This window comes from Crinia signifera, chromosome 1, assembly GCF_055691185.1.
Source record: "Crinia signifera chromosome 1, ASM5569118v1, whole genome shotgun sequence".
Classification (NCBI taxonomy): Eukaryota; Metazoa; Chordata; class Amphibia; order Anura; family Myobatrachidae; genus Crinia; species Crinia signifera.
In genome coordinates this window covers 415,379,290-415,406,099 of record NC_139217.1, presented here as the reverse complement: position 1 = coordinate 415,406,099, position 26,810 = coordinate 415,379,290, and the positions used below count along the sequence as shown (strand labels likewise).

At 44.3% G+C, this 26,810-nt stretch overlaps 1 protein-coding gene across 2 annotated transcripts in view; it reads right to left on the bottom strand.

Moving 5' to 3' along the window:
* The window catches only part of TMEM161B (transmembrane protein 161B), a 44,809-nt gene extending 39,619 nt beyond the window's left edge, over positions 1-5,190 (bottom strand). The window contains exon 1 of one of the 2 annotated variants that reach the window (XM_083151820.1): positions 4,803-5,190. In XM_083151820.1, coding sequence (XP_083007946.1) covers positions 4,803-4,809 — 7 coding nt within the window. In that variant the 5' untranslated portion in view covers positions 4,810-5,190. The remainder of the gene's footprint in view (positions 1-4,802) is intronic. The other variant, XM_083151821.1, reaches the window with a different exon arrangement.
* Between the last annotated feature and the right edge of the window lie 21,620 nt (positions 5,191-26,810).

Sequence of the window (26,810 nt, the reverse complement as noted above, 5' to 3'; positions counted from 1 at the left end):
ATGTGATCTTTTAAAATAAAATCTTTATTTTTTTTTTTTTTGGTGTCAACAAATCTGTTTTTTTTTTTTCTGTGAAGGGGCATGCTATTTTTATTCATGTGCTTGAAGCACATTAATATATATTTAATTTATTTTTTATTTTTTTAAACATTTTTTATTTTTTTTTACACTTTCACCAGCAGGGGGCCGGGAGCCGCCCATTAGATATTCATATATTCACTTCACTCTGGTCCTGGCTTGTTACGTGTGGGACCACAGGAGCGGCTCCCTACCCCTGTCCCGTGCCAGCATTCCCGGGGGGCAGCCTCTGCTGCCTGTGCCCCGAGAGACCTCCCCGACAAATTCTGGGGCAGGCAGGGAGGCTTACAGCTCCCTGCCTGCCTCCGTCCCCCCGCAGGGGTTAAAATTCACCAGCAGGGGCAGCGAAACCTGCAGCCCTCCGGAACCCTGCGAATAAACAAGATTCGCTGCCCATGGATAAAAAAAATCATTGAATACTGTCCATTGTAAAATGACACAGATTATTTGGGATCAATTGGGTAATTAAGTAATGATGGTAAGTGCACTTCCTGTTATGATGGTATATAAACAATAACCCTGCAATGAGTGCTACACCTTTGAGAAAGTTGTTGGATAACAAAACACGTCAGGCAGCATAGCGTTACTTTATGTGATTGGACACCAGAGGTTTTGGGCAGACACCTGTCTTGAAACAGCTCCCTACACCCCCTTTAAATTTGGTCAATCAACCAACATTGAATACTACAGCACCACTGGAACACCACCATCTACCAATTCTTGGATCTACCCATCCGCACCATTGTGAGGTTGCTTTCCAAGCCTTGGAGCCTAAAATCCCCCAGCAGTATTACAACCAAGCAAGGTATATGGACTCCCACGTTGTTTTTTATAAATAACACTATAGACCACCTTAGGGAATATTCCATCTAATGTCTGAGCAATATAGGAACAAGCAGGACTCCAACAACTAAGTAAACATCTCATTCTATAAATGTCCTATTTCTATTAACCTTTAAAGTGCAAATTTTATTATGTCATTTATTATTATTTTCTATATTTTAATGTGATATCTGTGGAAATATTAATTACATGAGTAATAAATATATTGTTATCACTACACCCAATTGATCCAATCCAACTTTTTCAGCGCTCCACCTTGTTTTTCTATTTACCTTCTAAAAAAAAGTACAGGAATGTATACATATCAGTCCATATGACAGTAATGTGAATGTGCAGATGCCTTGTAATACAGTACAGGAATGTATACATATCAGTCCATAGGACAGTAATATGAATGTGCAGATACCGTGTAATACAGTGCAGGAATGTATACATATCATCCCATAGGACAGTAATGTGAATGTGCAGATACCATGTAATACAGTGCAGGAATGTATACATATCATCCCATAGGACAGTAATGTGAATGTGCATATACCATGTAATACAGTGCAGGAATGTATACATAATATCCCATAGGACAGTAATGTGAATGTGCAGATACCTTGTAATACAGTGCAGGAATGTATACATATTATCCCATAGGACAGTAATGTGAATGTGCAGATACCATGTAATACAGTGCAGGAATGTATACATATCATCCCATAGGACAGTAATGTGAATGTGCAGATACCTGTAATACAGTGCAGGAATGTATACATAATATCCCATAGGACAGTAATATGAATGTGCAGATACCGTGTAATACAGTGCAGGAATGTATACATATCATCCCATAGGACAGTAATGTGAATGTGCAGATACCATGTAATACAGTGCAGGAATGTATACATATCATCCCATAGGACAGTAATGTGAATGTGCATGAACCATGTAATACAGTGCAGGAATGTATACATAATATCCCATAGGACAGTAATGTGAATGTGCAGATACCTTGTAATACAGTGCAGGAATGTATACATATCATCCCATAGGACAGTAATGTGAATGTGCAGATACCATGTAATACAGTGCAGGAATGTATACATATCATCCCATAGGACAGTAATGTGAATGTGCAGATACCATGTAATACAGTGCAGGAATGTATACATATCATCCCATAGGACAGTAATGTGAATGTGCAGATACCTGTAATACAGTGCAGGAATGTATACATAATATCCCATAGGACAGTAATGTGCAGATACCATGTAATACAGTGCAGGAATGTATACATATTATCCCATAGGACATTAATGTGAATGTGCAGATACCATGTAATACAGTGCAGGAATGTATACATATTATCCCATAGGACAGAAATGTGAATGTGCAGATACCTGTAATACAGTGCAGGAATGTATACATAATATCCCATAGGACAGTAATGTGCAGATACCATGTAATACAGTGCAGGAATGTATACATATTATCCCATAGGACATTAATGTGAATGTGCAGATACCGTGTAATACAGTGCAGGAATTTATACATATCATCCCATAGGACAGTAATGTGAATGTGCAGATACCATGTAATACAGTGCAGGAATGTATACATATCATCCCATAGGACAGTAATGTGAATGTGCAGATACCATGTAATACAGTGCAGGAATGTATACATATCATCCCATAGGACAGTAATGTGAATGTGCGGATACCTTGTAGTACAGTGCAGGAATGTATACATATCATCCCATAGGACAGTAATGTGAATGTGCAGATACCTTGTAATACAGTGCAGGAATGTATACATATCATCCCATAGGACAGTAATGTGAATGTGCAGATACCGTGTAATACAGTGCAGGAATGTATACATATCATCCCATAGGACAGTAATGTGAATGTGCAGATACCGGGTAATACAGTGCAGGAATGTATACATATCATCCCATAGGATGTACGTGCAGGTCCCTCTCATACAGTGCAGGAATGTATACATATTATCCCATATGACAGTAATGTGAATGTGCAGATGCCTTGTAATACAGTGCAGGAATGTATACATATCATCCCATAGGACAGTAATGTGAATGTGCAGATACCGTGTAATACAGTGCAGGAATTTATACATATCATCCCATAGGACAGTAATGTGAATGTGCAGATACCTGTAATACAGTGCAGGAATGTATACATATCATCCCATAGGACAGTAATGTGAATGTGCAGATACCATGTAAAACAGTGCAGGAATGTATACATATTATCCCATAGGACAGTAATATGAATGTGCAGATACCTGTAATACAGTGCAGGAATGTATACATAATATCCCATAGGACAGTAATGTGAATGTGCAGATGCCTTGTAATACAGTGCAGGAATGTATACATAATATCCCATAGGACAGTAATATGAATGTGCAGATACCTGTAATACAGTGCAGGAATGTATACATATCATCCCATAGGACAGTAATGTGAATGTGCATATACCATGTAATACAGTGCAGGAATGTATACATATTATCCCATAGGACAGGAATATGAATGTGCAGATACCTGTAATACAGTGCAGGAATGTATACATATCATCCCATAGGACAGTAATATGAATGTGCAGATACCATGTAATACAGTGCAGGAATGTATACATATCATCCCATAGGACAGTAATGTGAATGTGCAGATACCATGTAATACAGTGCAGGAATGTATACATATTATCCCATAGGACAGTAATGTGAATGTGCAGATACCGTGTAATACAGTGCAGGAATGTATACATATTATCCCATAGGACAGTAATGTGAATGTGCACTGTGTATACCTTGTAATACAGTGCAGGAATGTATACATATTATCCCATAGGACAGTAATATGAATGTGCAGATACCATGTAATACAGTGCAGGAATGTATACATATTATCCCATAGGACAGGAATATGAATGTGCAGATACCTTGTAGTACAGTGCAGGAATGTATACATATCATCCCATAGGATGTACGTGCAGGTCCCTCTCATACAGTGCAGGAATGGATACATATTATCCCATTGGACAGTAATGTGAATGTGCAGATACCATGTTATACAGTACAGGAATGTATACATAATATCCCATAGGACAGTAATGTGCAGATACCATGTAATACAGTGCAGGAATGTATACATATCATCCCATAGGATGTACGTGCAGGTCCCTCTCATACAGTGCAGGAATGTATACATATTATCCCATAGGACAGGAATATGAATGTGCAGATACCATGTAATACAGTACAGGAATGTATACATAATATCCCATAGGACAGTAATGTGCAGATACCATGTAATACAGTGCAGGAATGAATACATATCATCCCATAGTATGTACGTGCAGGTCCCTCTCATAGAGTGCAGGAAGGGATGTGTAGGATATCACAGGCCAGTAATATGAATGTGCCTTTACCGCTCATACAGTGTGCGAAAGGATGTGTATCAGATCATAGGACAGGTATATGAAAGAGCAGGTATAAATACTGTACATCACATAAAGTGCAGGGATGGATGCGTAGTAGGGCATAGACCAGTAATGTAAGGAAAATGCATATATCTCTACCCCCCCTATCATACAGTGCAGGAAGGTGTGTGTGGCATACCATAGGTCAGTAATATAAATTTGCAGTGTGCAGGTATATATACCTGATATGTATGTGCAGGGATGGATGTGTAGCAGAGCATTGATTAGTAATATGAATGTGCAAGAATATACACCTCGTATACGGTGCAGGAAGAGATGTACAGCACACCACAGACCAGTAATATGAATGTTCAGGTATATATGTGCAGGGAGGGATGTGTAGCAGACCATTTGTCAGTAACATGAGTGTGCAGGTATATATACCTTTCATACAGTGCAGGAAGGGATATGTAGCACACCACAGACCAGTAATATGGATGTGTAGCAGACAGTAATAGGAATGTACCTCGCAGTCAATGCACCTGGGAACATACAGCTGGAGACGGCTGCGCTGGTACCTGTACAGAAACGTGCAGCAGCCCAGCTCACACCTGTCTCCTTTACACACAGCTCAGTCACCGGCACCACTACACTTCTTGTGCTGGAGGTCACGCTAGGACCCCACCATACAGCAACATTGCGGCGCCCATCTAGGTACCCGGGCTCAGTGAGATCACACAGCGCATTTTAAGCCAGGATGGAACTATCAGGCATAACCTGGAAATAAACAGCCGACAGCATTAGCATGAAAGCCGAGACAGCTAATTGTCAGCACTAATATTATTGCTTATTCTAAACAGGCACCTGAAGGTCAGACCAAATACTGAGAAAGGACCCTATAGCTGTCTGCGCATGTGTGTTACGGGTACTTCACCGTCACGTTACCAGAAGAGGACAAGGTAGACGTCTGATGCGGTGACATCACGTGTTACATTACGCGCATTTGTGCCGGTTTAGGCTGCTGCTGCTGCTGCTGCTGCTGAAAGTCATATGCGCGGCCATGATATGTGTGGGCAAGCATGGATATTTAGCACTATTTGTCATGAGAAGCAGTTTGCCTTCATGTCATGTCATGTCATAATGCGCTTTAAATAGCATGAACGGAAATACCAAGACATCCATGGCTGTAGGAAACTTTAAGTAGAAATTGGTCATTTTAATAAATCTCAGAAGAGAAATCAGAGGAAAATGTAAATCATTGGACAGCTTCTCCACAGTTTCACTGCTTGCTGCATCAGTCCTTATATATCGAACCTTTGAGGGACCCCCTGCCCATAGCAACCAGTTAGCATCTAAGGGGTACATTTATTAAAGGTTCTAAAACTGTAGAGCTGATGTTGCCCATAGCAGCCAATCAAATTCTGTCTATCATATTTTTTTCTTCCTACAAAATGATGGACAGAATCTGATTGGCAGGTATGGGTAAAAACCGGTCCACGACAAGAACCCGGACCGCTGGACATCAAAATCTGCAGTCTGGAGCTTGTAGTGTCTGGTCCGTGAGGTGTCCTGTCCGGGGGGCTTCACGTGACAGCTGACACCAGGGAGAGGAGGACATACCTCCCAACTGTCTCGCTAATCCCGTTTTTTGGGGATGTTCCCATGTCCCACCCGGGCCGCCATTGTCCCGCGGTGGGGGGCAGTTGGGAGTCCCCCCCACCCCCAGTCTGAAGACAATAGACTAGTGTCTAGACAGTGTCTATTCAGTGTTGCAGAGTGGCGAAAAACGGGGGTGCGGCCTTAGGACGGGTCATCCTGTGAGGTCACACCCCCTTTTCATAGACCACGCCCCCTTTCTGCAGCGCACGTCTGTCCCGATCCTGTGGAAGAAAAAGTTGGGAGGTATGGGAGGAGGGTGGAGAACAACATACCCTCCAACTGTACCGATTTAGCCGGTACAGTACCGTTTTTTTATGGTCTGTACCGGCTAAATACAAATGTACCGAATGTACCGTTTTTTTCACATTTCCCAGCAGCTCCTCTCACTCCAGTGATCAGGCACTGGTCGGATCAGGCACTGCGCAGGTTAAGATCTAGCCAAGTGCACCCGTTCCCGGAGGTGCATTGCGGCCTGGGACAGCGTGCGTCGCGCAATGACATCACGCAGCCCACGGCCCTGCTCCCGAATGCTGCCACACATAGGTTTTGAAATTCTTGGCGGACGCGGCGGAGCAGCAGCGTCTCTGAGGTGGGAGGTGAGCGGGAGCCCCCAGCAGCGGCATATTCAGCCGGGAGGTGAGGGGGAGCGCTGATCACCTTATTCACGTGGTAGGTGAGGGGTAGCGCTGAGCACCTTATTCAGCCGGGAGGTCAGGGGGACCGCTCAGCAGCATATTCAGCGGGGTGGTGAGGGGACCGCTGGAGTGCCTCTGTTTGTTCCCGTATCACAGTCTTTTGTGCCTGGAGGGCCCCCTCGGCAGCTGCTTCAGGAACCCACGGAGTGCCCGGCTGATATAGTACATACATATTATATAATGAAAAAAATGGCCAATACACATTTGGAAAGGGAGCGTAACCACGCCCTCTTTATCATTGACCATGCCCATTTGCCCACAGCCACGCCCCCTTTCCAATTGTGTACCGATTTCTGTCCATGAAATGTTGGAGGGTATGGAACAAAGGCTCCCTGTATAGTCCGGGCATGTAGCAAAAATTGGAACGGTCCAGACCACACGGGGAAACTGTAATCTCCCCCCTCCCCATGTCCCTGGTGAAAGCTATCACAGGCATCCCCCCAAACAAGACACCCCTAGGACGGGACAACCCCTGGACCGAACACTACAAGTTCCAGACTGCAGATTTTGATGTCCGGTTCGGCGTCTTGTCCAGGGCCAGTTTTTACATAGATACCTGATTGGCTGTTATGAGCAACATCACTTATTTTCACTTTTAGAACTTTTAGTCCAGGCATGTCCAAACTATGGCCCTTCAGCTGTTGAAACTACAAGTCCCATCATGCCTTGCCACAGTCATGCCTTCCACTATTGCTAAAACTATGGCAAGGGGTTCTGGTATGTGTAGGTTCACAACAGCAGCCTGTATTGTCCTGTTATGCAGGAAGAGAAGCTTGTGGTGTCCTTTTATGCAGGGGGAGCAGCCTGTGGTGTTTTGTTATGCAGGCGGAGCAGCCTGTGGTGTCCTGTTATGCAGGCGGAGCAGTCTGTGGGGTCCTGTTATGCAGGAGGAGCAGCCTCTGGTGTCCTGTTATTATGCAGGGGGAGCAGCCTCTGGTGTCCTGGTATTATGCAGGGGGAGCAGCCTGTGGCATCCTGGTATTATTATACTGGTAAATTTACAACTAGCTGCTGCATTTCCCACCCTAGGCTTATACTCAAATCAATACGTTTTCCCAGTTTTTTGTGGTAAAATTAGGTGGCTTATATTCGGGTCGACTTATACTCAAGTATATATGGTAAGTGGGCAGATAAATGGAAAATTAGTTGTAAGATTATGCATCATGGGAGAAATAACCATCTACACCAGTGGTTCCCAACCTTTTTTCTCTCCCGTACCCTTTGATTAGTTTTTTCATCTATAAGTTCCCCTCCTCTCAATTAGAAATTTCCACAGTACTTATGAGTGGAAGTGAGCAGTATGCGTGTCCTAATATTAAGGAGTAGCCGTGGACTAGTATATGGTCAGGAATCAGGTCCCTCTTTGTCTGGCCGCTGGCTGTGTATTGTCTCCAGAGTTCCCACTGACGCCTGTAGAATTAATGCTTCTTCCACCCATGTCAGTGCGGGGCAGATGTTCACAGGAAGCTCTCAGTGAATTGCTTTTTGGGCAAAAGCTCAAGTAGATGCTGATGACACTGCAGATGGAACTGGAAATGACACAACGTGGCTTGTTTCCATGTCAATGGTAGACTTCTTTTGCCATTGGGAGACTTTTTCTTCTTCCGCCATTACCAATATTATTTCCAAGTACCCCCAACTGGTCTGCAGAGTACCCCTAGGGGTACTAGTACCCCAGGTTGGGAACCACTGATCTACACCAACAATCTAATGGGGGTTAGAATTAGGTGTCAAATTTGGAAAAGGACCTATAAGTCCAAATTGACAACAAACTGGGGTGTAGTGCTCAATGTCATATATTAACAAATAAGGCCAACAGAATACTAGCATGTATAAAAAGGGGTATGGAAACTAGGGACTCAAAAGTAATTATGCCACTGTACAAAGCATTGGTTAGACCACATGTAGAATATGGAGTACAGTTCTGGGCCCCTATAAAAAGGACATCATAGAACTGGAAAAAGTCCAAAGAAGAGCAACAAAGCTAATTAAGGGATTGGAGAATTTAAGCTATGAAGATAGATGAACCATTTAGGAATGTTTACGCTAGAAAAGAGACAGTTACAGGGAGACATGCTTAACATTTACCAATATATCAGGGGACAATACCGAACTGTCAGACACCCTATTTACTTTAAGAATGGAGACTAGGACAGTAAACAGTCGACATGCAGTGGGTCAACCACTGAAGGTCGACATGGGTTAGGTCAACACAAGCATTAGGGTGACATGGGCAAGGTCGAGAGTCAAAAGGTATTTTTTTTTTACTTTGAAAACCCATGTCAAACTTTTGGCTGTCGACCTAATGCTTGTGTCGACCCAATGATCCCGTCGACCTAACCCCATCTCAACCTTCTGAGGTGTTGACCTAAGCCCATGTGGACCTTCATTGGTTGACCCATGGTATGTTGACCTAAGTTGAGTCAACCCTATGACCCATCCCCGACTAAGACACGTAGGGCATACGCTCAGGCTGGAGATTCCGTCAGGGCAGTAAAAAAGAAGTGGTGCTCCCACACACAATAAATCATTTAAATTAAGGTTAGACAAGCATCTATTGGATAAAAACATCCAGGGGTTCAAACTATAAACATTATTTAGCCAAGTGGAATCAAATAAAAAAATAAAAAATGGGATTTAACATCTAGGCCAGTGGTTCCCAAACTTTTTTGCATCACGGCACACTAGATTATCAGAATATTTGTCAAGGCACCCCTAGGTGCAAAGTTTGGTACCGGGAATTTCAGAAAACAATATTAAATTAAATAAGTTGTGCTTATATGTCATCCTTAGGTCAAGTTATGTGGTGAGGGACATAATTCACTTCTGTTTATCCACATATTTAAAAACTGGAAGCCACAAGCACTGATTTTGCCTGTTACATTGACCATAAATAATTTGAATCTGTACTGGACCAACCAAACTGATGCACCCCTGCAAGTGTTCCGAGGCACCCCAGGGAGCATTGGTGCACAGTTTGGGAACCCCTGATCTAGGCAACACCCTCTAAGGCAGGCATGTCCAAATTATGGCCTTCCACCTGTAGTTGTGAAACTACAAGTCCCAGCATGCCTTGCCACCGTTTTGCTATTAGGGAATGCTAAAACTTGGACAAGACATGTTGGGATGTGTAGTTTCACAACAGCTGGAGGGACACAGTTTAGACATGCCTGTTCTAATGGGTCCTGTAAAAGGTTGAACCTGATGGATGTAAGTCTATTTTCAATGTAAACTACTATGTTACAAAATTCTTCCTGGTGGTATTTGTAATTCATTGTTATGAACATCATCTTTTCCACATTTTGGGAAAGTAACCTCCTACAGAGATCACTGATAAGGTTCCCGGCTGCGTTGAAATTTGTGCTGATACTTTTATAAAAATGTTGTATTTCAATTTTTATTTATTTACGAGGTTAACAGACAGCAGTCACAGCACCATTAACATGCAGTGGAGTACTGTCAGCAGTCCCAGTACTGTTAACAAACGGGGGTACAGACAGCAGTCACAGTACCATATACACAGTGGGGGTATGGACAGCAATCCCAGTACCTTTATCAAATGGTGGGGTACAGGCAGCAGTCACAGTGCTGTATACACAGTGGGGGTACAGACAGGAGTCACAGTACCATTAACAAACAGTGAAGTATGGTCAGCAGTCACAGTACTATTAACATGACTATTAACAAATGGTGGCATACGGACAGTATAGTCACAGTACTTTATACACAGTGGGGGTATGGACAGCAGTCACATTACCGTATACACAGTGTGGGTATAAACAGTAGTCACAGTACCATATACACAGTGGGTTGCTTTTAAAAAAAATGTTATGCTATTATTATTATCATTAATTTACGAGGTAACAAATGGTGGGGTACAGACAGCAGTCACAGTACCATATACACAGTGAAGTACTACCTGCAGTCACACTCACGTATACACAGTGGGGTGCAGTAATAAAAATAAAATAATTTTTTAACTTTTAGAATGTCTTGTCCCTGTTTCTATTACTCCCCAAGCAGCTGGACTGTCCTCAGGCTCTCCCATCATACTGTTTCGCTATAGCACACATGTGCATAACACTTATTCCCTCTCTGTCCAGCTGTGTACAGCAGGGTCTTTTAAATCTTGAATTATTAATGGTGGAATACAGACAGCAGTCACAGTACCGTATACACAGTAGGGCAAGGCCGGCAGTCATAGTAACTTATAATATAGTTATTAATTATGGCCAGCAGTCCGAGTACAGTATTCACATTGATATAATGGCCAGCAGTCACAGTACAGTACACAAAGTGGGGCTGTTATGGCCAGCAGTCCCAGTACAGCAGGGCTGGCCAAACCGTTCCTCGAGATCCGCTAACGGTTCATGTTTCCAGATTACCTAGCTGGTGCACAGATGCAGTCATTACTAACTGTCACATTTTCAAACATGCTGCAATTATTCCTACTTTAGATCCACAGGTTGGAAAAGCTGCTGTAGCAGTGAAAAGCTTGGCCACTGGTGCTTGGACCTTAGCATTGCTGTGACATCTCTAAAAACTACCTGCACTTTCTGCAAGTGACCTGACCAGCCCATTCTGTTCCTTCACTGGACTCCACCATTTGCCACCTGCATCCACTGGGATTCCCCCACCTATACTGGCAGTACATCATTGTGGAGGAACGCCACCTATATAAAGAAGCCAGATTCATACGGGCAACTTACATCATTGCCACCTTTGGGGAGGAATACCTCTGCGTTTGGCTACAAATAACCTAAGGAGCACAAGCTTCATCAGCTGTACATCTCCAATTGGGCTCTGTAGGAAGGGACACTGAAAGATCCACAAGCCCTAAGGCATCAAAGGTGACTATACCAAAATCATTGGAAACATACAGCAATTCATTAATATCATTGCATATTTATATGTATTTTTTAATTATTGTTCATTTTATTATTAGCTAAATAATTTTTTATTCCATGTACACCTGAAAGAAATGTATTTTAGCACAACCTAACTTCTCTTGTTCTTCATGAATTGTAGGGGAGTAACGTCCCCCTGTTTTCTTGGTTGCAGCTTGGCCGGCAGTTCATTACCAGGCGCCGTATAGGTAATTTACTGTAGTTATCATTTTCTTCTCTTCATAACAGTGGGATTATGGCCACCAGTCACAGTACAGTACACACAGTGGGGTTATTATGGGCAGCAGTCCCAGTACAGTATGCCTAGTGGGGTTATTATGGCCAGCAGTCCCTGTACAGTATGCCTAGTGGGGTTATTATGGGCAGCAGTCCCAGTACAGTATGCCTAGTGGGGTTATTATGGGCAGCAGTCCCAGTACAGTATGCCTAGTGGGGTTATTATGGCCAGCAGTCCCTGTACACATAGGCGAATCTAGGGGGTGGTCTGGGGGTGCACAGGACCACCCATTAGCCCATTTTGTAGCTGAGGGATAAGGCTTTACAACGAGCCCAGCCCCGTGTCTCTAGCCCCCTGGGAACCGGAGATACTGCCAGGCAAAGCTAGAACGTTTTCCCTAAAGGATAACATGGGACCCGCTAATTCCGACCCCCACCCAGTTCAACGGCTGCCAGTTCCCCCTTCGGCATCACTGAAGCTCAAAATCATTCGAAGCCAACTCAAAAGTTCTTCAATATGATACTGGTCTCATGTAAATGGGTCAGTTGGTTCCGAAGATATAGCTGGCTGGTTAACGGGGGGTAGGGAGAGGGGAGTTGTTGTCTCACCCCCTCACACCAGAAAATGCAGGGACTAGGCTGGTGTATAAGGGGTCAGCCTGGGAATGTCCCTGCATGATCCTGGGACCATATTCCCGGGTAAATCCCTGCATTTTCTGTTGTGAAAGGGGTATTATTTCAAACAGCCGTGACCTGCAGTGCTCTGAATACAGCCGGGCAGCCCCCTGCTCTCTGCCCAGCTGTCAATGACTGTCACCCCTGCAGCTTCTGCTCCAATTCTTCTCCCCGCTTTCCCCTCAGCCCGCCCCCCCTTTGAACATGTGGTGCCGACGCCCGGCATGCTCCCCCGATGTCACGCACAACAACAGTGCGCACAATATTTCAAATGTCCACTCCGCTAGAGGGGACACCAGGAGGGGGGTGGGAGCGTGCTCTGCGCTGCGCTCTGCTCCTCTCCCCATAGAAGCAGCTGCACCGCTCTCTATCTCTCCCTGCAGCAGCAGCGAAGGCTCATATAAAAATTTACAGTAAGTGGCATTTTTTGGGGCATTTCTTAAGGGACGCTACAAGTGGCCGTATGTGGGGGCATTATGCATAATGTGTGGCTTAATGTGTAAGCGGCATTATGTGTGCAGCATCATGTGTAAGGGACATTATGTGTGCAGCATCATGTGTAATGGGTACTATGGTGCGTGGCATCATGTGTAATGGGTACTATGGTGTACGGCATCATGTGTAATGGGTACTATGGTGTGCGGCATCATGTGTAATGGGTACTATGGTGTGCGGCATCATGTGTAATGGGTACTATGGTGTGCGGCATCATGTGAAATGGGTACTATGGTGCCATCAAGCAAGAACCCCCTAGCAATGAGCACGTAGGTAAGCAGCACTTATGTGGCAAATATGTAATGGGCATTACGGTTTGTTATATAGTATGTAATGGGCATCATGATGTGTGGCACAATGTGTAATTGGCATTACGGCATGTGGCTTTATGTGTAATGGGTATTACGGAGTTTGCTAAAATGTGTAATGGGCATTACTGTGTATGGTCTAAAGTGTAATACCACACCCCTTTTTGTGATGCCACGCTTCCTTCCCATGAGGCCATGCCCCCTTTTTGACGCGCGGCTGCGCCGCGCAAAGGTCCCCCTGCTATTCTGTCTAGATCTGGGACCACCCATTACCATAATTCTAGATTCGCCTATGCCTGTACAGTATGCCTAGTGGGGTTATTATGGCCAGCAGTCCCTGTACAGTATGCCTAGTGGGGTTATTATGGGCAGCAGTCCCAGTACAGTATGCCTAGTGGGGTTATTATGGCCAGCAGTCCCTGTACAGTATGCCTAGTGGGGTTATTATGGCCAGCAGTCCCAGTACAGTATGCCTAGTGGGGTTATTATGGGCAGCAGTCCCTGTACAGTATGCCCAGTGGGGTTATTATGGGGAGCAGTCCCAGTACAGTACGCACAGTGGGGTTATTATGGGCAGCAGTCCCTGTACAGTATGCCTAGTGGGGTTATTATGGGCAGCAGTCCCTGTACAGTATGCCTAGTGGGGTTATTATGGGCAGCAGTCCCAGTACAGTATGCCTAGTGGGGTTATTATGGCCAGCAGTCCCTGTACAGTATGCCTAGTGGGGTTATTATGGCCAGCAGTCCCAGTACAGTATGCCTAGTGGGGTTATTATGGGCAGCAGTCCCTGTACAGTATGCCTAGTGGGGTTATTATGGGCAGCAGTCCCAGTACAGTATGCCTAGTGGGGTTATTATGGGCAGCAGTCCCAGTACAGTATGCCTAGTGGGGTTATTATGGGCAGCAGTCCCAGTAAAGTATGCCTAATGGGGTTATTATGGCCAGCAGTCCCAGTACAGTATGCCTAGTAGGGTTATTATGGCCAGCAGTCCCAGTACAGTATGCCGAGTGAGGTTATTATGGCCAGCAGTCCCAGTACAGTATGCCTAGTAGGGTTATTATGGCCAGCAGTCCCAGTACAGTATGCCGAGTGAGGTTATTATGGCCAGCAGTCACTGATCCGTTTGCACGGACCAGACCATTAGCACAGGTTATTATTATGGGCGCATGCGCAGGAGCATTTCTGCGCATATGCAAACGCTGGTTGCATGTGGCCAGAGCGAACAGACTGTTCGCCGGGTGCATGCATCCAAGGCTGTGGCTGGGGGCATGGGGCGGCGGTGTGTATAGTCGCACCCATGGGAAGGCCCAGCATTTCATGAGCGTTCCCATGGTAATCAGACAGTGACGTCGGTGCCGGTCAGCTGACACCACCGGATGTCAGCTGCCCACCCACTTCCTCCCGAGGGTGCACGCAAATCTAAGTGACCTGAGAGTCACTTAGATATGCGTGCATGTTCCACATCATTCGATGGTCTGCGATCATCGAATGATGTGGGTGTTCACCCACAGGCTGCAAATGGATGTTTGTGTTAAACATCCATTCGCAGGCCCTGCATGCGAATACACGCTGCAAGGGGGAGGCCGAATCAACCAGAATAGCCCCTTATATAAATCTCTGCTTCTGTCCCTTCAGCAGCTCACTGCCCTGTATCTCTCCAGCACCATCCCAGTCTCTTGATGTCCCTCCAGCAGCTCCCGTGCAGGAGTTGAGGGCCACAGTTGGGGAAGTGGCTGTACAGTGATATACTGGTAGGTTAATTGGCTTCCAACAAAATTAACCCTAGAATGTCTGAGTGTGTGTGTACATGTGGTAGGGAATATAGATTGTAAGCTCCACTGGGGCAGGGGCTGATGTGAATATACTCTGTAAAGGGCTGCAGAATATGTGTGCGCCCCCCCCCCCCCCGATTTTTTATTGTACACCCACCCTGATGGTTAATGACTATGTGAAATGGCCCCCCCATTGTTAACGCCACCCCACTATCAATGCCAACCCGAAGCGTCCTCCGACCTTTTCATACCCCCACTATCCACGTCGGCGTGGAGTTGATTTTATATAGTGTGGCGAGCCACCAAGCCCAAAGTGTGGTGAGCAGACGCGGATTACTTCACATATATTCCGCGTCCCCTCGCCACGCTTCGGGCTCGGTGGCTCGCTGCGCTCGCCACACTATATAATATCAACTCCCCCCCGGCATGGATAGTGGGGGTATGAAAAGGTCGGAGGACGCGTACCGCTCGCCCCACGCTTCGGGTTGGTGTTGATAGTGGGGTGGCGTTAACAATGGGGGGGCATTTAACATACTCATTACCCATCAGGGTAAGTATACAATTAAAAATCGGGTCTGGGGGGGGAGGGGGGGCATTTAACATGGGAATAAGCCCAAATCGGGCATGATCGCGTCGCATCGCATGCCATTATAATGGCATGCGATGTGACGCGATATTAAAATTGTACAGACGGGTTTTAAAACCCCTGAAATCGGGTGCCATCGTATTGCATGCCTTAATTAGCGGCATGCAATGTGATATATAGGACTGAAAATTTTAATAAATACATAATACAGTAGCTCATCAGTGACATTAGCGCCATCTTTATCATCTGTTGCAGGCATGTCCAAACTATGGCCCTCCAGCTGTTGTGAAACTACACATCCCAGCATGCATTGCCATAGTTTTACCATTCCCTAATAGCAAAACTGTGGCAAGGCATGATGGGGCTTGCGCTCGCCACCTATTTTATTCTCCCTCTATGGGGGTCGTGGACCCCCACGAGGGAGCAGTCAGGATTCCGACGTCGGAGTAATGACTGTCGGAATCCCGACTGTCGGGGAGCCATCCGACACCCCATTGTCTAGACAGGCACCAGCCCAGGAGGCAGATGCCACCTGGTCCATTCGACCCCTTCTCAAAGGCCCCTAGAATTGTGGAGACCTCTGTATCTGCCTAGTGGGCCTGTTGTCTCCCCTGTAAATACATTATCAACTTTATACAGTTTATGTAGTTCATACATTTCATGATGTGTTTTAGAAAAAAAGATCTACATATTATTTGTGCGCTTTTTGTACCTCCTTGTTTGCTGCTTTTTATTATCTATTTGAGCCTCACTGATTTGGAGCTCAGTAGTTTGTTCATTTCCAATAATTGTATTATATTCAAATATTTGAATATTGCTTATACAGCCGCATTTCAACATAGTGCTCTCATAATGCAAGAAACATACATTCCTAATCTCTTATTTTCTCATATAACAGTACATTGATTTTTAGTGCAACACCTGGAGACTAAAATGTAAATACATGCAAATCACGCTAATGCATTCTTCCTCCACCACACTCAATGGTCCAACAACTATCTGCATTTTGAATACTCTAGGGAACATTTCATCTATGTTTAAGTATATGCTATTGAAATTTTACAGAAATTAAATGTGCACTTTGGATGCTTTTCTTGTATGTTTTCAAAGTGCTATCCCAGCCTTTTCTTTTAGTTGGTGCCACTGAAAGCTTGAAGAGCACATTATAATTGTGTTCTCGTGTACTTTTTTAAATATGATCTCTTTTGTGTGATTAACAAATGAAAAATAGATAATGCTGGATCTTTAAATATTAAATGCAGCACTAGTGAAATGCCATAGTCCTCTCAAAGGCCGATCCTTTTTTTGACATGCCACAACAGAAGAGGCCCCACCTTGTGTAAGTGTTATTTGCGCTCTGCAATAAGACAGGCCCACGCTTGTTTTTATTTTATTTATGAAAATTAACCTATTTTCCTGCCAGGTGCATTTCAAAGTATGCAACCACTTCCAGGACTCGATAACTGCCATGTTTCTGTGTTTAACTAAAGGATTCGCATACAGAAGTCTTGTTTGTGTCATTACTTGTGTATGGTTCAATTGTGCATAAAAATGTTAGTTTCCATATAAATAGCACCATTTAAGTCCCTGAGCAGGTCGAGAAATCAACGTCTTTTCTAGAGAATTGTTACAAGCAGATGGAGTGTTACCAAGATTTTTGAAAAAATAAAATGTACAAACAGTGGGGGGGAGGGAAGAGAGAAGGATAAAGGGGAGAAGGTTAACGGATGGTGGTACAGCATTATACATCAAGAAAGATGCTAGAGCAATCGAGCTACATTAAAGTTAGGTTATCACATTGTAGAGAGTGATATCCATATAAGCCTAATATCTTGTGAAAAAGGGAGCCACTTCAGAAGCCAAATGTCAGGGGAGGAGGGGTTTTATGATAAGCTAGCCAGGGGGTCCATGTTTCAGTGAAGGATAATGCCTTACTCTCTACTATGTTAGACAGGAATTCCATGTGATATATGTCCCATATAGCCGTGGAAATAAATGCAATAGAGGAAACTGTTTGAGATTTCCAATGACGGACTAATTCGCATTTCATGGCATTAATGATGTGCCAAATAAGCTTCATAGAGGGTTTGGCTACTTTTGGAATGTTCCGGAAGAATAAAAAGAAAGAAGGAGATAAGGGTAATTTTACCTCTAACTTGCAATATCAATCTCAGAATGGATTTCCAGATTGGAACTATTTTGGGACAATCCCAGAAAATATGGAGCAGGGTACCCTTTAACCCACATCCTCTCCAGCACAAATCTGATGTGGTCGGGAAAGCCCTATTTAGATGTGTCAGAACTAAGTACCAGCATACAAAGACTTTAAATGAGTTTTCTCTGTGACTAATAGAGTTGGTTGAGGACACTAGGTTTTGTCTTATCAGAACCCAGATCTCAGGACCGAGATGTTCTTGTAAGTCAGTTTCCCAGGAGATCTTGTGTGAGGCTAGTGGGGGTAAATCATGTGTAAGCAGGAGGCGATAATTTGTAGAAATAAGACCCTTAGAGGAGGAGCGAAGGGAGCACAGTGATTCCATGGTGGATTTCACAAAGCAGTTATGTGAGAGAAGTGTTTTTGTGTGAAAACTGTGAAGTTGTAAATATTGGAAAAAGCACTGAGAGGGTAGTCTGTATCTTATCTGCAATTCCGCGAAAGTCGGAAATGTGCGCAGGGGGGCAATATAATTGATAAAGACTAAGTCCATAGAAAACCAATGTTTAAAGTCTTAACCCCCAGGAAGTGCCGGGTTGTCCCAAAGGGGAAAGAGAGAGAGGGGGGGGGGTGGTTTAATTTATAAGTCTTTGATAATCTGTCCCACAATGAAACAGTGAATACAATAGGCAGGTATGCAGACCATCCGGAGGCCTCTGGTTACGGAGGAAATAGATAGCATGTGAGCTAGTTCAGTTTCCAAATGAACCCACCTATGCGAGGATGTATTTGAGTGCCATAGGACTGCTTGGGATAAATGAGCTGTATAGAAATATAATTTAATGTTTGGGACACCTAAACCCCCTTCCTTGGTTCTATTGTATAGGGTCTTAAGGCGTACCCTAGGACTTTTACCTGACCATAGAAAATGAATAAACGTTTTCTGCAAACTAAGGAAAGTTGCAACTGTTTTATTGGACCGTAGTCCTTAGCCCTTTATTCAGATGCCTATGATTGTATTGCTCCTGCTTTCTGGTTGCAGATCAGCTTATTCATAACTTCATTTTCAGTTTGTGTTCCTGTCTGTATTAGCTGTTGAAGATAGCTTGCTATAACCACTGTCAGACTAATATTCTAGCCTTGATCCTGGCTAGCTCTCACCTTTTAGAGATACAATAAATATATCTATAAAGCACTCATGAAGAACACCATGTGTTTGGGCACACATAAAAAATAAGGTATGTAGCAGTCCTTTGGTAACTGCTAATAGAGGAATGGTGTATACTTTAACTTTTTGAGTTCCAACATCTCTGTGATGTACAAAATATCTGCTAAAAATGCCAGTGTCACTCACATTTGTTATATAAATTCAAGTAAAAATGTTGTGTACAAAAGATTTATATTTCCTATATAAGGTAAACATTACAGGCCATTATGATGAATAAAAATGTTTGCTTGGCAATTTTCACACACATTTCAACAAATTCACTTGGCACTCAAAGGGTTAATATAATTCCAAAAGATGAAATCCAGTCAGATCTCTTTTACTCGGCAAATAAAAACTAAAAGATTTATTATACTGTACAAAATATAAATAAAATAGCATGAATCAGAATCGCAAGGTAAACTGCTACAGGTAGGAATTGCTATGGATGTCTAATGTGTAATCAAGTCACAGCTCTGTACAGGCGCAGATACAAAGGGGGCCGAATGGGGTGATTGCCCTCCTAGAGTCCTCGCACCTCATGCTGGATGGTGGACGCTGTCCCGGCAGCAGCAGCAAGGTGTATGGCAGCCCCACAACATGCTGCACTAGGAACCAGGAAGTGGCTGTGTGTGCAGTGGGCACTAGCAGCAGCGGCCGCAAAGTGAGAGAGAGGAGATATTATTATAGCTGCTGGCGGCGACGGGAGACAGGAGATGCCGCTGTGAGCCATTTACTATAGGAGTGTGCGGAGGTGTGAGCTCCAGGTGAGGCCGGGCGGCAGCAGGGGTGTGCGTGTTGCCTGGTGCGGGTGTCGGTGCCTGGGCTATATGTTGTGTGCACAGCGGGCGGGGGTGTGGGGCACTGGGGGTGTGGGGCACTGTGCATCGCATACACATACTGACACTGTAATATGTCACCTTAATAGGGGAACTGCTCACCTGGTGCTTCTGGAGGAGTAAGGATTGGGAAGGGTAGGGTCAGGATTAGAAAGAGGAGGGTCAATAACCCCCCCCCCCCAAGAATAAAAGTCTAGATCCGCCCCTGGCTCGATATACAGCAGCTGTTCCCAGCGATTATCCACCATGGAGCCAGCAGGAGGGAAACTGTCTAAACTCAGAGCCACCATTAACGTATTTCGGATGCCTCAATCCATCTTCAGAAGCGTGGTTAGGGCACTCAGAAATGAGTAATTGTTATACACCAGGATGTAATTCCCAGCTTACCTGCATTTCCCATCTAATGTCCATTGAACCAGTAGCAGTATAGTTGTCCGTTCCACCATAGCGGAAGTGCTGTAATTTGCGTTTCGATTATGTTCTGAAGTGATGTCTCCACATAGATCAATACAATCCTTTGACATGTATAAAGAGTATGTCCCGATAATTACATATACAGTAATAAATAAACATGATTAAAAACGGAATTTGTATATAGCGATATCATACCTAAAAAAGATAATTAAATATACATTAGTGCGATAAAACAATAGATGGAGCATTGCTAATCAGATATCAACAGAAGACATACATTTGCTTGACATACAAAAAATATACACTGTGTAAGGTATTTATCGTATTTATCATAAAAAGAAGTAGTTTTTTTCTTTTAAGTTGTGTAAACAGAGAAGACAGAGAAAAAAAAGGAGGACAGATATCTGTAGTGTAGAAAGAGAGAAGTGTGGTGTGGCAAACCAGCTAGGAGAAAGGATAGAAGGGGAGATAGGTGGGGGGTAAACAGTGATAGTGCCCAGCTGGATCTTCCCAAAGCTCTATCTACGTCATCCAAAACCATGCCTCAATGAAATGATGTAGGTATCTGAAAGTATGATGTCCATCGATCCCAAGTTTTTAGAAAACTTTTTGGAAGAGTTGCGCAAGATACTGGTCGTACACATGCCAAACTTTAGAGATAATCTCAATCATTGTAGGGTTTCTTAGAGGTCTTCCAAGCAGCAGCAATTGCACATGTAGCTGCAGAAATAAAATGCCTAATAAGTTTAAGTTGGTGATGATTGGCATCTGGGACACACAATGGCAAAAGATAGTACTTCAGGTGGCAAGGAATGTTTAAATTTGTCAAAGTGTGGAGTAATGATCCAAGTTCTGTCCAAAAAGAGACACGTTTTGGACATGTCCACCAAATGTGTAAGAACGTTTCAGTATCATTGTCACATCTCCAGCACAAACTTGATACATCAGGGAACATTTAGTGAAGTCATGAAGGAACATAGTACCATCTATACAGAAGTATATATGCATTTTCCTTCATACGCACACAAATAGAGCTAGAGGCTATGTTAGAAAAGATTTCTGTCCAATCTTTGTCGTCTAGAGTTTCTGTAATATCAGTCTCCCAAGCCAATTCATGTGATTCTCACAAGTTAGTAACTGTGAATACAATGTTGAGATAAAGCCCTTGGTATTAGTATTGCGGAGGGATAGTGATTCAAAAACAGTAAGAGATCTGTGATATCTCTTACTGGTACAATGTAAGTGTCTAGTTTGGAGGTATTGATAAAATTATTTATGTGGAATATTAAGTTTAGTTTGAATGTCTGCAAATTTAGTAAAGAGAGGCTCATTAGTTATGTCATTTAGGGACTCCCTGCAGATTGCCAGAGTTTAAAAGAAGTGGAGCTATAACCTGGTCAAAAGTCAAGGTTATCAAATAGAGGTATTTTGGGGCTTGGATATGGAGCTAAATAAAATAGTCGATTTGCAAGATCCCATATTTCTAAGGAGAGTGTTATGACTGTGAAGGTGGACACTATTCTAGGTCTGGACAATCGAGATAGCCAGAGTAAAGTGGATGGTGAAAAAAGGCATAGAACATTTGCTTCAATCGTGACCCAGGGGGAAATTTACTAAAGGAAATTTGTAAAAAATAGGTGTATTTGTATCCAGAAATACACTTATTTTTGACATTTACTATCCCAAAAATGCGGCAATTCGTAGTCGTATTGATGTGCTATCAATACGAATACGAATTGCCGTATTTTCGGGATAGTAAATGTCAAAAATAAGTGTATTTCTGGATACAAATACACCTATTTTTTACAAATTTCCTTTATTTATTTATTTATTTATTTATTAACAGTTTCTTATATAGCGCACACAGATTCCGCAGCGCTTTACAGAGCATAGTTATAATCAAAAACACATAACAAATTACAATACAAGACAGTTTAGGACAAGTACATGGTTAATATGGATAGGTGCACCAGGGGACAGGACACTGAAGCAATTATCAGGGTGGCAAATGTTTATATATTCTAAGAAAGGCACATAGGGAGAGAGGGCCCTGCTCGTGAGAGCTTACATTCTAAAGGGGAGGGTTAGACAGACTGGGGTGACACTGAAGGCGAAGAAGTGAGCTTAGACAGGTTATGTTGAGAGATTGTCAGGTTTTATGCAGGAGGGTGGGAAGAGGTCAGCTTAGTCTTTAATATTTTAAGTCTAAAAAAGTGCTGGGTCATCCAAGAGTAGACAGCAGAGAGACAGTTGGAGATATGAGTGAGGATAGAGGGAGAGAGATCAGAAAAGGATCGGTAGATTTTAGTATTATCAGCATAGAGGTGGTAGTGGAAGTTAAGTGAGCAAATAAGCTCACCCAGAGAGGACATGTAGAGATAGAGAAGAAAAGGGCCAAGAATAAAATGTTGGGGGACACCTATTATCAATGGAAGAGCAGGAGAGGTGAGGTCATTAGAGGTACAGCTGTGCATTTTTAAAACAGACAGTGCATATGCAAGCAGAAAGAGTAATATTCAAAGTTTTAGCAGTTAAGAGTTGCACTTATGTTGATTGTAGTTTCCTTCAGTTTCTGTACAGTTTAAGTCCAGGCTAAGTCTAGGCGACAGTGTGCTGTTGTATATTCCTACTTAGAATCTTCCTACTTTGAATTCTGACTAAATTTCTAAAGCCAGATTTCTATAGCCAGCCAAGGCTAATGCTGGCCACACATCAGACCAACTTCTGACCAACTTTTTTAAAACCCTTCAAACCTCCAACCATCCAACTTGACAGTCCAACTAAAACAGTTCCCCACACATCTAACCAACTTTTCTTCCGACCAGCAAACTTTTTTTATTTTTTTTTAGTCCAGCCAACTTCTGTCCAACTTCTGATGTCACAGAAGTGGGTGGGCAGGTTCTGCCTACTTCTGTTTTTTTTTCTTACATTTATTCTAATAAAATGGTTTAATTCCACTTTCATGTAGTTGACAGCAAGTGAAAAGTGAAAGTATATGAAACTGCTTTACACACCAGGCAATCTCCTCAAAGTTACATGTATCTGTTCAAATTGTTAAATGCAAATAATTTGTAACAATACAGTGTTGCAACATAGACACTAGATGACTAGATACACACTATCACACTAGGCCCAGCGATATATTTTAAGAAAATTGTTCAGTGTGTATGCTCAATTAACGGGATATGTATGTGTATATATATATATCCCGATGCCCAGCAAGTAGAGGCACTCCTCCGGTCTTTGTACTAAAAGACTTTTATTGTGCAAATAGCTCCAACGTTTCAGGAGCATGTGCAAAAACCTTGAAAATGGGGTGTTTGTAACCCCGAAACGTTGGAGCTATTTGCACAATAAAACTCTTTTAGTACAAAGACCGGAGGAGTGCCTCTACTTGCTGGCCATCGGGCTATACATCCTTCTCTCTGGAAGGCACCCATGTCAGCTGCAACCCACAAACGGAGTGCCAGGCTGACACAGCAAATTTTTTTAGTTATTGGGAATGCCAAACCAGTGTATAACCAGTATATAGATGTATAATAGATAGATATAAATCTATTATAGATATATCATATTAAAATATATTATATATGATGTGAGCTGGGTGGCCGGCAGTCTCCTGGATGTAGCTACAATATATCGTGGTGCCCCCTGTGTAGTGTGGACATCGATAGAAATAATCAGAAGCACGCACGGATTTGGTGCATAAAAATTTTCATGTCTTAATCACAAACATGTGCACGATGTTTTGAGGACGTATCACACCATGAAAAAGAGGAGTCCAGCATCGAAACGTTGGGCACATGTTTGTGATTAATCCATGAAGATTTTTATGAACCAAACCTGTGAGTGCCGCTAATTGGGGTATGTGTGTGGATATATATATATACATACACACACCAACTAGCAGCACTCACGGGGTTTGCCCTGCTAATAAAATATTAAAATCCTAGAGGATTGAAACATCTAACAAGATAAAAAAAGAACCACATTTGGTGTATTTCTATTTTACGGTTGCATGGGTTGACCATGATGAGGGCACAGATGCAAATTATATTTCTATTTTTAGTACACAAAAGGTACAACTAAAATGTCAATTAAAGAAAATGAAAATATATATAATTTTGTCATTTTCTTTATTTGACATTTTTTGTGTATGGTTTCCGCTGTTGTTAACCTGTTCTGGATTTAAGAGGGGGTAATAGGAGAGCTGTTGTCAGTGTTGCTTGGGGTGGGGGGTTCTACTGACAGTTCTGGGGGGAGGATGGGGACGGTGGTGCTGCTGGTAGTGCTGGAGGCAATTAGGGGTTCTACTTTCATGGCTGGTGGATGAGGGTTCATCTGTCAGGTCATGCTGTGATGGGGGGGGCAGGTCCGGGAGCAGGGCCTGAAGCGGTCAGTGATGGGTGTGAGGGGGAGGGGTATACAGCTGTCAGGTCAGTGATTGGTGGTGGGGGGGTACAGCTGTCAAGTCAGTGTTGGGGTGGTGCAGCTGTCAGGTCAGAGCAGTGATGTGGGGGGATGTCCGAGTGCTGGTGTGCATCTTACTGAGCGGCCGGTGTAGCGTCACTCTAGACCTTCTTGGACCCGGCTGGAGCAAGTCGGCAGTAGCATCAAGGACCCTCCTGGACGCAGCAGCTGGAGAAGCACCCTGGCAGTGTCTAGGACCTGCCTGGAGCAGGACAGCAGTGGCGGTGCAGGCCCTCCTGCATAGGAGAAGGAAGAGAGCAAGGGAGAGAGAAAGAGGAGAAGGGGGGACAAAGGGAGAGAGAAAAAAGATGAAGGACAGCAGGGGAGAGAGAGGGTGACAGACAGGTGGTGGAGGAAAGAAAGAGCATGGTGAGAGAGAAAAGGGGATGGGTAGACAGAGGAAAGGAGGAAAGGGGGAGAAGGAGTGAGTTGACATGGTGAGGATAAGGATGGTGAATTGACGGTAGAGTGTGAGTGTGGTGAAGGGGGGAGTGCGGTGATGGGGGGGCGGGGGTGGTGAGGTGACTAGTCCAGAGTTGAGAGGGAGTGAGGTGACATGGGGTGAAGTGGGTGAGTGGTGGTGTTGACGAGAGAGAGAGAGAGCTGGTTTGGTGACAGGAGGCAAGAGTGGGTGTGGTGATGGGGGGTGATGTGACAGCAGACGAGAGGGGGTGAGGTGACGGTGGGCAAAAGGGGGTAAGGTGACGGCAGGAGGGGAATGTGTGGTATAATAAGGAGGAGGGGTATCAGTGTAGGGGCAGGAGGGGTATAATAATGAGGAGGGGTATCAGTGTAGGGGCAGGAGGGGTATGTGTGGTATAATAAGGAGGAGGGGTATCAGTGTAGGGGCAGGAGGGGTATGTGTGGTATAATAAGGAGGAGGGGTATCAGTGTAGGGGCAGGAGGGGTATGTGTGGTATAATAAGGAGGAGGGGTATCAGTGTAGGGGCAGGAGGGGTATGTGTGGTATAATATGGAGGAGGGGTATCAGTGTAGGGGCATGTGTGGTATAATAAGAAGGGGTATCAGTGTAGGGGCAGGAGGGGTATGTGTGGTATAATAAGGAGGAGGGGTATCAGTGTAGGGGCAGGATTGGTATGTGTGGTATAAGGAGGAGGGGTATCAGTGTAGGGGCAGGAGGGGTATGTGTGGTATAATAAGGAGGAGGGGTATCAGTGTAGGGGCAGGAGGGGTATGTGTGGTATAATAAGGAGGAGGGGTATCAGTGTAGGGGCAGGAGGGGTATGTGTGGTATAATAAGGAGGAGGGGTATCAGTGTAGGGGCAGGAGGGGTATGTGTGGTATAATATGGAGGAGGGGTATCAGTGTAGGGGCATGTGTGGTATAATAAGAAGGGGTATCAGTGTAGGGGCAGGAGGGGTATGTGTGGTATAATAAGGAGGAGGGGTATCAGTGTAGGGGCAGGATTGGTATGTGTGGTATAAGGAGGAGGGGTATCAGTGTAGGGGCAGGAGGGGTATGTGTGGTATAATAAGGAGGAGGGGTATCAGTGTAGAGGCAGGATTGGTATGTGTGGTATAAGGAGGAGGGGTATCAGTGTAGGGGCAGGAGGGTTATGTGTGGTATAATAAGCAGGAGGGGTAAAAGTGTAGGGGCAGGACAGGTATGTTTGGCATAGTAAGCAGGAGGAGCAGGTCCCCGCCTCCAGTGCTGACCGCAGGAGGTATCGGTGCCTCTCCGGCATGCAGGAGGAGGTGTGAGGCACACACTGAAGAGCAGCCACAAGCAGCAGACCCCGGAACTCCAGGGCTGTGACGTGTCCCCGGGAGAGGATCTGACTTGCAGCGCGGCTGCATCTGGGGCTGGAGAATGATGCTGCTCACACCGGAGACCTGGGCCGGGAGTCCGAGAGCAGCTGGCAGCGGCACACAGTCTCAGACCCCCGGAGACGGGATCCCAGGGCGGCGATGACTCTCTGATGCCGGACGGAGGATGTGGCTCCCGCTGATGCTGTGCTGCGGGCTTCTGGGCGCAGGTACGGTGCAGCACTCACTACCCGTTGCCCGGATCCCTGCCCCCCGCTGCCCGGGTCCC